Source organism: Notamacropus eugenii, chromosome 2 (genome assembly GCF_028372415.1).
Source record: "Notamacropus eugenii isolate mMacEug1 chromosome 2, mMacEug1.pri_v2, whole genome shotgun sequence".
NCBI classification, from domain to species: Eukaryota; Metazoa; Chordata; class Mammalia; order Diprotodontia; family Macropodidae; genus Notamacropus; species Notamacropus eugenii.
The window spans coordinates 496,022,536-496,034,748 of NC_092873.1; the positions used below are offsets into that span (position 1 = coordinate 496,022,536).

Below are 12,213 nucleotides of genomic sequence, written 5' to 3' on the forward strand. Positions count from 1 at the left end.
GTGTGTATATATATATATAAATATATATATGGGTGTGTGAGTACCTGTGTGTGTGTGTGTGTGTGTGTGTGTGTGTGTGTATATATATATGTATGTATATTTATGTTCCTAAATTGGTTCCTTCTATTCCAGCTTACATTGTTTTGAGAAGTGGGCTCAGCCAAATGATCTACCTTGGTGTTAAATATGAAAAGCTGTGAGGGTAAGAGTGATTAATTGACTCATGTCACACAGTAGCAAGTAGCCAAGGCAGCATTCAAACTCAGGACCTCTGCACAGAAACCCAGCACTCTCTCTCTCCCTCTGAGGATGGAGCCTCTCTTCTGGATTCCTCCTGCTGACTTTGCAGTTCACTATAATCATAGTGCACAGAACACTGGGCCTAAAGTCAGGAAGACTCACCTGCCGGAGTTCAAAGTCAGCCTCGGCCACTTAGTTGTGTGACCCTGGGCAAGTCATTTCACAATATTTGCCTCAGTTTCCTCATCTGTAAAATGAACTGGAAAAGGAAATGGCAAACTCTTTCACTATCTTTGCCAATAGCAAAATGGATAACACATGCAGTAGTAGTGTTTTCTCACTGAGGCAGCAGGGTAATGTAGTGGATTAAGTGCTGAGCCTGGACTTAGCAGGTACCTGATAAATGCTTCCTCTTTTATTCTCACCACCTATCCTCCCCAGACACTCTCCCCACAAGTGTACACACTTGTGGTCTCTGAACTCCAGCAAAAGACTCCACTTCTCCTCCACTTATGTGCCCTAGCTCACTCCCTGTTCCTGCCTGTTGAGGTTTTGGGGAATCGATACTGTTACAAGCAGCGAGGTGGTGCAGCATCACCTCAGACACTTGACACTCACTAGCTGTGTGACCTTGGGCAAGTCACCTAACACCAATTCCCTCATCCTTGGTCATCTCCATCATCCTGATGAATATCTGCTCACTGCATTCAGCTGGCTGTGGAGGAGAAGTGAGGCTGGTGACCTTGCACAAGCCCTCCCTCACTCAAAACAAAGTCAAGGGCAAGTCATATCATTTCTCTCATGGAATGTCTTCTTCGGCAACGAAGGACGAACACGCTGTTACACAATGTGTTAGCTGTCCCACCCAGTTTGGCAACATCTGAATATCAGCCACAGATACCGTTTATACCTTCATCCAAGTCGCTGAATTAAAATATAATAGAACAGGACCAAGAAAATATTCCTGTGGGATTCCACTAAACGTGGCCTGCCATGTTGATACCTTTGTATCACTACACTAATCACCACTTCTGGAGTCAGTCAACCAGGGCTGAACCCAATTAACCATATGATTCTTCTTCCTACACTTCTTCAACATATTCCCAAAGAAACTTGGCCAAACATTCTGCTGAAATCCAGCTGCCTGAAATGGTCCCATGACCTGTCTGTCTAGTGAGCTGATAGCCAATGGAATCGAGGTCAGTCTGACATGGCACCTTCTTCAGGAACCTCTGCTGGCTGTCAGGCTATTGTCTCTTCTCCTTCTAAGCACTCACGCTCAGGTCAAAATCAGAATCCTAGACTCAGAGGAGAGTCTGGTTGGAAAGGAACCTGGAAATGCCCTAGTCTACTTCTCAAGTTGTGGACTGGGGAACAATGTGGGAAAAGGTATGTTAGAAAAGGTTTAACAACTGACTCTCTGGGGGAAAAAATGCAAGACAAATTATTAAGTTTTATCTACATTGTTAAAATTGTTTCCATCACTTTATTAAGTCAAGACCCATGGTGTCAAACTCAAACAGAAATGAGCCCCTGATCCATGTGGAAGGATGGATCCATACTGTGCCCTGGTTTTTAAAACATAACGTTACCCATATTTTCTGGCTTTGTATTGATTTTGCTGAATATTTTCCCATCTGGATTCCAATGCATGGGCTACTTGTTTGTCCCTTCTAGATATTCAATGAAACAATAAACCTTGCCCTGATTTGTAGCATTTGTTGAATCCTGAGGTGTAAATGTGCCTGCTGGAAATTCAACAATGAGGTCTTCACAGCCCCTTAGAGTGGGGTCCAACACGCTCAGCCTGCAGTCCCAGAGACCCTTTTTGGGGGGACTTCCAGGTCTAAACTATTTCATAATTATATTAAGGTATTTTAATTTCTAATATGGTAAATATAAATAGGCAGTACAATCATAAAGAAAAGCTGTTGGAGGAAAGGTCCTCAGTAACTTTTTAGTGTACATGAATGCAAAGACCTTCTTATCGAGTCTAACGTCTTCACTTTGCAAGAGAGGAAACTAAGGTTAAATGATTAGGACAAGATAGTGGAACAGGCAGGCCTAGAATCCCAGGAGTGTTGCAGAGTTTTTCAAATAAGTTACTGTTCTCCCCTAAATCATCATTGGGTTGCTAGTTCTATTGGTTACATACATTAATGATTTACAGAAGGCTTTCTTCACCTTTCTATGTCACAGGCCCCTCAGTGCTCTGGTGAAGCTTTTAGATTCCTTCTCATAATCAAGTTTTAAATGCATCAGATAAAATACTCAGGATGACAAACAAAACCAACTATATTTAAAAAGGTATATTGCTCTAAATCACTGTTGATTACAGACATGCAAATCAAAACAACTCTGAGGTACATCACACCTATCAGACTGGCTAACATTAAAAAGCAGGAAGATGATAAATGTTGGAGATGATGTGGGAGAGTTGGAACACTAATTCATTGTTGGTGGAGCTGTGAGCTGATCCAACCATTGTGGAGAGGAATTTGGAACTATGACCAAACTGCTACAAAAATGTGTATACCCTTTGACCCAGCAATATCATTTCTAGGGCTATATCCCAAAGAGATCACAATAATGGGAAAAGTCCCACATGTACAAAAATATTTATATCAACTCTTTGTGTGGTGGTCAAGAACTGGAAATCAAGGGAATGCCCATCAGTTGGGGAATGGCTGAACAAGTTGTGGAATATGAATGTAATGGAATGCTACTGTGCTATGTGAAATGATGAACGTCAGGATTCAGAAAAACTTGGAAAGACTTATATGAACTGATGCTGAATGAAATGAGCAGATTCAGGAGAATATTATACATAGTAACAGCCACAGTGTGAGAAGACTGTTTCTGATGGACTTACCCTGCACAGCAATGCAAGAACCTAAAACATTTCCAAAGGCCTCTGGAGGCAAAATGCCATCCACATCCAGAGAAAGAACTATGAAATCAGAACACAGAATGAAGCAGACCATTTTCTCTTCGATTGTGTTTTGGTTTGGTTTACCTCATGTTTTCTCCCACTCGTTATAACTCTTCTACGCAACATGATTAATATGAAAAATGTTTAATAAGAATGTAAGTATGGAACCCATACAAGATTGCATGCTGTCTCTGGGAAATAGGGGGAGAAAATTTAAACTTCATGGAAGTGACTGTTGAAAACTGAAAACATATAAATTCATTTTTTAAAAAGATATAAAAGCATCATTTCAAACTTTAGTTCATAGACCCAGGTTAGGAAACCCTGCTTTACAATTTTTGTATTGATGATGCAATTGGACTTTTTCAGGTGGTTGAATTTTGTACAGAAAAGAACCATAACAGAGATGCACCAAATGCTCAAAACCAGAAGTGCAACCTCAGGAGCACATGGGAAGTGATCCAAGGCTCAGAAGACTACAAGACATCCACTCCTATGACAGAAGCAGAGCCACCCTCGACCAACTTCTCACTGAAGCAGATCAGGGAAAGGACCCTGTGCTTAGTTCTGGATAAGTCTGGAAGCATGGGGGTAAGCCAAACCTGACCCATTCTTCTGGAGGTGCAGGGGGTGTGTTCACATCATATGGTGACCCACAGAATCTTGGGCTTGTTGAAAATCATATTGATCTCATGGTTTAAAAGAATGTAGAAAGCAGGGAATCAGTACTCTCCCTACATCAAATTTTCCTTTAAGCCCTAATGCTCGTATTCCCTCCTCTCCTCTTTCTCCAACAAAGATCATGGCAAATTATCCACTGCATCTAGATGACATTTTGATTGTCCAAAAGTGATTAAACTAAGAATTTTCTGTGCAGTTTCCCAGCCCATGAAGATCTGCAGTCCCTGTCAAAAAAACAGCACAATCAACTTTGTATGACTTTAAATTTTTCTCCTTTGTTGATGATTGTGCAAAATAATCAAACATTCTACCTAAAAGTGCAGCTGAGATTCCATACTTGAAAAGCCTGACAACTTCACTAATCTGGGCATGCTCTACTGTACTCCACCGTTCCCCACTCATCAAAATGACTTAGTAATCCCAATACAGAAATTCATTGGTTCCTTGGTCAAAAATGATTTACTATGAGACAATGTGGTGTAGTGGATGGACAGCTGACCTCTGAGACAGGAGCATCAGATCCCATATCTAGCACGTGCTGGTTATGCAATTCTATGAAACTATAAGTTGCAGAGAAAGTGCCAACCTGCCTTGGTAGGGAGTTTCCTCATCTGGGAGTCCTTTGTACCAATGAAATCCCAGGTCTACTCACTATTCTCCTTGGTAGTTCATCCCTGGTGATGTGGCTCAAATTAAAAGGCAAAAATATTTCACAGAACTTCTGTCATCTACTAAGCCCGACACCAACCCATTCATAATCATGATCCAACTTAAAAATCCCATGCTTCAATGTTTTCAGAATCTGCTAATTTGTTAATGAGCATCCACCAATGCAGAGACAAACCCTTCCACCACTTAAGCTTTCACAGTTACTATGACTGAAACATGCACTGCCCTTTTGGTCATCTGGTGATATGCCTTTATAAAATTAGGAGGCTTAGACCTCAGAAAGCAAACACACAGTCTATCTTCAGGCTGATCCTTAAATACATTCTAGCCTAGAAGAATCCTCAGAGTTTGTGTTCTGTTTCTTAACCTGGGAAAATCCAGACTCTCCATCATGGTACCCAGAGCCCCTACAGTCCCACATATAGGCTTAGTCCATTTTGCCACAGATTTCTTGTAGAAGACCCCTTGCAAATCTGAATTGTGTTTTTCTTTCAGAATGAGGACCGGCTAAATAGACTGAATCAAGCCTCCAAACTCTTTCTGCTTCAGATCATTGAAAAGGGGTCCTGGGTTGGGATGGTCACATTTGACAGTTCAGCCTATGTTGAAAGTGAACTAGTGCAGATACAGCCTGATGCTGAGAGGAACACCCTCATTACCAAGTTACCTACTGTTGCTTCAGGAGGAACATCCATCTGCTCTGGACTCAGATCAGCATTTACGGTAAAGTGATCTCCCCTCCACTGTCTCTATTACAGTGGATATTTTCAAAGTGAATTTCTACTCTGAATTTCCCTCACATGCCTACTGTCTACTATGAATTTCATGCTTCCCTCTGAAATGTGAATAGACTTCCAGGGAGGGGAAAAATATCAACAAATGGTGATGTGGAGAAACCCTAATTAAATTCAGCCCAACAAATACTAACCCCTTAGTGCTGGACTAGGGTAGAAAGAAAGGAAAAAAGTCATCTTTAGACTCAGGAAGTATTGGGCTCATGTCCCTCCTGAAAGGCAACAAAATACAATTCACAGAACCATCAACTTGGAGTCAGAATAAGCCAAGTTCAAATTCTGCCTCAGAAACCTACTGGCTGTGTGACCCTGGGCAGGACACTTAATTTGTACAGGTTTCAGTTTCCTCATGTATAGAATAAGCAGAGTGGAACTAATGATCTATGAGGTCCTTTCTAGCCCTAAATAAATAATACTGTAACCCACATGGGCTATACAGTTATAAAACCAATGAGAAACGTTCAGTACATGATATAGAAAAGGGGGCATGGTATGCAGCAGAAGCATTCAGGGCAGCCAGGGGCAATGATCTTCAATCTAGGCTCCATTTTCGCCAAGTCAGACATTTCTGGCTCTGATGATTCATTTAAATACGCTGAGTCAAGGAGCTGTTAGTCATCCAGTTAGGGGGATGTTATAACACAGTCAAAGAGTGATGAATGGATGTTTTAACTCCCATTATGGAGGGTTTTCCACATTTTGATGCATTAATTCTGTCTAAAGATTATTACTCTTGATATAAAGTAACATGATAGAATTATCTTAGTGATCCTGCAGTCCAACAGCCTCATTTTATTAATGAGAGAGCAGAAAGAAATAAATGGTAAGTTAGTGGATAGGAATTGGACATACCATGTATGGTTCTTCTAGAGTAAGTATAGTATATATTTATATAGGACATAATTTGAATAGAGGAAGAATAGGATAAAGGTGAAGAAGGATGAGGGCTAAGAGGTCAGGGATGATGTTGTGGATACAACCTTCAATAGAGAGGAAGAGATGGAACTCGGATCGTAGGGCCATGAATGGTATAGAAGCAATGGGCATGGATTTTAACAGCGAAGGGGGAAAAAGAGAGCCTAAGCCTGTACTGAAAGTAAAGTTTATTTACATGGCATGGGAAAGCTGATTGTGTTTGTTGGAATAGAGGAAGAAATCATCAGGGAGCAAGACTAAAGATATGTAAGAGGGAAAGCAGGAGTGTCAGTGCAACAGGGTCCTGGAGAAAAGGAAAGGGAAGGGGTGTCAAGGTCAATGTGGAGATGGTGGCTTCCACATGACAGACTTGCTGTTTCCTCGGATACAGGAGGAAGGAAATGGGTGAGAGACCACAAAACATTCCTGATGGCTTCACCTGTTTCTGCAAAGTAATAAATGACGTCATGTGCTGGGACTTGAGAGAAATGGATGAGAAGCTAGGGCCCCAAAGGGTTAGAGAAATGGTAGGAAGAGATTTTGTGAGGGATGTGCTAGAGAATCAAGAAAAAGTAAATGCAACAAGCACAGCAAAGTTCTGGTTGAAGTGCAGCCAGGTAAGATAATAAGCATTACTTAAGTGCCTGGCACTGTGTTAAACATTTTTACAAATATTATCTCATTTGATCTTCACAATAACCATGGGAGGAAGGTGGTATTATTAGCTATATTTTTCAGATGAAGAAACTGAGGCAGGCTGTGGTTAAATGGCTTGCCTAGGATCACATAACTAGGAAGGTCAGATTTGAACTTAAGCCCAAATCTCTCCACTGCCTGCCTAGCTGCCTCATACAGAGAAGACAGGCAGGGATGGATAGACAGGTTGTGATTTGCATCAATGGAGGGGATACTCACATACATGAAACACTAGATCCACTGGAGTATCAGAAAATAAGGTTTCCTGTAAAGTCAGCATTGCTTCACAGATAGAATACTGAGAAAGTTCCGAGATCCACTTCTGCTACTGGCATGTCTTAGCTGTGACTCTGTATAAGCCATTGAACGTCCAAGTGTCTTGGACAACTCCCTTAGACTTATCATCTGGTTTAGTGGAGGGAATTCCTGCTCCAGGATTTGTATAATGTGCCCTGAACTGAGTGCTATGAGTCATGCCTTTGTTTCTAAGGGTCCAGCTTGGGATCTTAAAATAGAGCATGCTTTCCCAAAGCTTCATAAAGAGGTTTAGCCAAACAAAGCAGGCAAGAAGCAGCACAGGAGCACAGAGTTAGACGTGGAAGATACCTCAGAGGCCACCTACCTCTTCCATTTACAAATGAGGAGACCCACAAAGCCTCTGACTCTTTCCACTTTGCATTGTCTCCTCTAAAGTTCATAAGCTCCTTCCTCTTTAACCCTCCCAGGAATGACAAAATAATCAGAAACACTTCCTTGCACATAGTGGGTGCTCATCTGTCCAGTGTCTCATCAACCTCTATGTGTTCTAGAACCAGAAAGAAAAGATGCCCTGGCTGGGACTCAAAGCCAGTGTTCAGAAGCTGGGTCACTCATTTGGCCAGAACACTTCTGCTTCCAAAAGGCAGCATCTGCTGAGACAAATTTTCCTGGATTAGTTCAGGAGAAAAAGGGATTGGGTTGAGTTTCTGGAAGGTACACATTTCATATTTCAAAATCAAATGATGGGAAGGTTTTCCTGGGGTCTTTCCTTTATTTTCTTCTTTCATACCTGTCAAGATTCACCCACTTAGGATTACCTGACAACACTATGTCTGCTTACCAATGTCTGGGATGAATCTGTGCTTTCAGGTAATAGAAAAGAAATTCTCAACAGATGGTTCAGAAATCATCCTTCTGACTGATGGAGAAGATGGATCAATCAGCACATGTTTTGATCAAGTGAAACAAAGTGGTGCCATTATCCACACAGTTGCTCTAGGACCTTCTGCAGCCAAAGACCTGGAGAAGCTGTCAGAGATAACAGGTAAAAGATAACCTGGAGAATGGATTTCTTCAGTAAGAATGAAAGATTATTTCTATGCAAACTTCCCTTTGAGTTCTCCTCTAAGCTCTACACGTGACGCAGGACTTCTGAATGCTATGGAAGTGGGGTACAGGCTCTGGAAGGTCAGTCAGTAAACATTTAAGTGCCCACTATATGTCAGGTATGGTGCTGAGTGCTAGGCACACAAAGAAAGGCAAAACAAAGTCTCTGCCTTCAAGAAGCTCACATGTGTTTAGGGTGGGACCAAAATAACACACAAAAAGAAGCTAAAAAAGGGAGAAGGGGAGAAGGGTATCCAGAGCAGGGGCATGATGGAGTCCAGAGGAGTGAGGCATGATGGGAAATGAATAGACTAGGTCACCTTAAATTGAAGATATAAGAGAAGCTTTCTGGTCTCCCCCTTCTGCCCCCCCATACCCCACCCCTCTCCAATCAGAAAGGGGAAGGAGCCCCTGGGACAGAGACTGCTAAAGTTCGAGTTCCACAACTGAATTGAACTTGTAGGTTGATGAGGTTCCTGGGGCAGAATGGGGACATTCAGAGGAGGGCAGCTGGGTGAGAAATGAATAAAATAACTGGTCCTACCAAACTGGAGAGACTTCAAATAAAGTCCAACAACAGCCTTAATGTCTGTCAACTGAGGACATGCTGAGTTACATTTGGAGAGAGATTCATCTCTTTATTTCTCTGTGATGATTTTCCCCAAAAAAATAAGTCTGAAAGGCTGTCTCCCCAGTGACAGAATCATAGCAACTCAAAGCTGGTTTTTGAGGTCCATCGAAGACTAACTAGTCCAAACCATACCAAAGGAAAGAATCCTCCTACAAATGGCCATGGTTTTGCAGTCACTTGGGTTTTTCAAAGAACACAACAAAAATTAATTCAAACAAATTCAACAACCATTTATCCCAAGCCAATTACATTTAAGGCAATGTGCTAGGTGCCATGAGGAAACAAATAGAAGAAAAAAGACACAGTCTCTGCCATCAAGAACTTGTCTAATGGGGGATGAGAAGGAGAATGAGACTTGAATACAAAGATGCCAGAAACATTTGACTTGTTATTCCCAATCCAAGGGCCCTTGATGAGGAGAAATAAGAAGTGAATATGGAATAAAAGTAGAGCTTGACTCTCTTAAGTCCATCAGTGACTGCCAGCATCACTGGGGGATGAGTGAACTTTCCAGAGAATGAAAGCTTACCCCCGTAAGGGACCCTTTTTCTATTTTAACCCATCTAAATGAAATGCTGTCTTAAATGTACTAGGCGCTTCCCTAAGTGATTAAGCAGAGCTCCCCTGAGCCTTTTTCTTAATAGCTCAGGATCATCAGTTATGTTATTGTACTACTAAGGATATAGGAAGGGATCTGCTAAAGCCAGATTGTACCAGCTTATGAGAGCCCGTTGTTAAACATTCATTGCATTTAAAGCTCAGAAATCAGCAAATGCCACACATCAGGGTTTCATTTGTTGCTGCAGTGATTTCTGCGCTTACGAAAGTGATGGAGAAAGCATTCAGAAGGATGCTTTCACTTTATTGTGTCAGAAATACATATTTTTTTGATGAGCTAGTTGTTAAACATTTACTAGCATACTGCTGTATATGGGACTATTTGCTAATACACAAGTGATCTTTAGAGACCATCCAGTCATGGTAATAAAATCATAAAGCTATTCCAACTCCCTCATTTTCCAGATGAGGTGATAAGAGGCACAGAAAAATAATGTGACAATCCTAACAAGAGTATACGTCAAAGGTAAGCCTTTTTGACTTCAGGTCTAGTGCCTTGTCCATTTGACAGAAGTCAAAGGTCAAAGAGATGAAGAAACTCACGTGAGGTCACAAGGCTATTCATGTTCAAACCACCACTAGAAGTCAGACTAGGGGTTGTCAACCAAACCATGCTTCCCTAGCTAGTATATTCTTTGATTTCCTGTGGTTCTTTTTTTATACACTTTGATCCAATCCATTGATGTCACACTGTTATATCCTGATGTTACTAGTGTGACTGCCTTAGTAGTACCCATTTTTTCCTCACCATTCTTCTTATTTGCTGCTTTATGGGCTGGGAAAACCAATAAAGCTTATTAAATTTTGTCTGAAATAAGAGTAAATCCTTCATAAAAGTTCTATTCTGATTCCTCATTCTCAAGGTGACTGTACGGTCTCAAAGGCTATGCCCTGAGGTACAATTAAGATGGAAAGGCTTTGGGTGAGGGCTTGATTGTGGGTAATGTGTCCATTGTCCCAGGCTCTCTTCTCTCATTTCCCAGAATTTCCTTCTCTGTACACTTGTAGTTTCTCTACCTTGACTTCCAGATCCAACAGGGAATATAAGATCTTTGAGGGCTAGAGACACTTCCTTTGTAGCAGAATGCTCTTGCACATGGCAGGAGCTTAATGACTGTTGGTTTAACTGAACTGGGCACACTGTTAAAACTGGAAAGACAAGTCACTGGAAGATTGTTCACTAAATAAAGACTTTTTCTGGCCATAGAAACATCTACTGAGGCGTTGGAGGGGCTACTGTGAGCTTTGGTAGAGGTAGTTCCTATATGGCTGAAAGGATGGATTCTTGAAGTAGTGAGGATCCAAGAAGCTCAATTATGAATGAAATACATGAACTAGTTTACATCATGGATTCTGTGACATTTCTTTGACCCCTCGTCAGTATTTTTATCTCTTCCCAAGGCCTTAATTGTGTTCCACATAAATGAGACTTTAATGATTGTATAACATTAGTTTATATACCACAACACTCAAAATTTTGCATTGCCTTCCTAGAGTGAGGCTTCATTCTTACTCATTTATGAACCAATGTGAAACTTCATGAAAAAATAACTTTGGGAATACTGTTGATTTGTCCCTAACCTGTGCCAATTAGTTAATTACTGGTAATGTAATCCTACTTTAGGAGGTGTAAAGACAGCTGCTACAGACAATGCCCAAAATAATGGGCTCATTGATGCATTCAGTGCCCTCTCATCAGGAAATGGAATGATCACTCAACGATCCATCCAGGTCAGTTTCAAATTTTCATTTCCCATGCTTGTGTTATATAGGATCTTAGTATTCTAGGATCAGCATTTATAAGGACCTCTGAGGTTCCTGGAATCATATATCATAAATATGAAGTTGGAAGGAACTTCAGGATCATTCAGTTGAAAACACACATTTTTTCATGGGTGAGAAAACTAAGGAAAATGGATTTGTCCAAAGTCCTGCTGATCATAAATAGGCATGACAGGATATGTACTTTAGTTCTCTGACTTCATATTCAGCATTCTTTCCACTGCATCATACTGGTTGGGACATTAGAATCAATGAGGACTGACAGTATAAATAAAATGTTATCTTGCACGCACAAATGTGTACATATATTTAACTTAACAAATTTTATTAAGCATCTACTACATGCCAAGTATAAATTAGCAAATGTTATCTCATTTGATCTTCACAACAACCATGCAAAGTAGGTACTACTATTCGCCCCATTTTACAGATTAGGAAATTGAGGCAGCCAACAGTTGAGTAACTTGCCCAAAATTACATGGTTCATAACTGTTGGAGCACAAATTTGAATTCAGGTCTTTCAGAGTCTAGGTCTGGGGCTCTATCACCTGTGCCATCTGTCTCTAGATTGTAAGCATTTCCACTGGCTGACCAATCTTGACATCATAATGCTAATTCACATAAAGCTCTAATTGTCTCACTGATATGAAACAAGTTTTTCATTCACTCTGCTTTGAGAAAGTTTTCCAGTCCTGATGGCTTCTTCTAGAGCCTTGGAGGATAAAGAAACAGAACTATGTGTATACCACTATCCATAGTGAACTCTATGTGCATGTGGTATCCCCTACACCCCTGATCATGTCCTTCTGTAACCATTAAAGACCACCCAATTGGTTCTCTCTGCTGGATCTCTACATATATATATATACATCATGAGTTCCTACAAATCC

General features: G+C 41.0%; 1 protein-coding gene across 1 annotated transcript in view; it reads left to right on the plus strand.

Moving 5' to 3' along the window:
- Positions 1-12,213, plus strand: part of LOC140529916 (calcium-activated chloride channel regulator 1-like) — a 48,445-nt gene that overhangs the window by 23,908 nt on the left and 12,324 nt on the right. The window contains exons 6-9 of the mRNA XM_072648957.1: positions 3,542-3,763; positions 5,018-5,245; positions 8,056-8,230; positions 11,166-11,272. Of these exons, the coding sequence (XP_072505058.1) occupies positions 3,542-3,763; positions 5,018-5,245; positions 8,056-8,230; positions 11,166-11,272 (732 nt within the window). The remainder of the gene's footprint in view (positions 1-3,541; positions 3,764-5,017; positions 5,246-8,055; positions 8,231-11,165; positions 11,273-12,213) is intronic.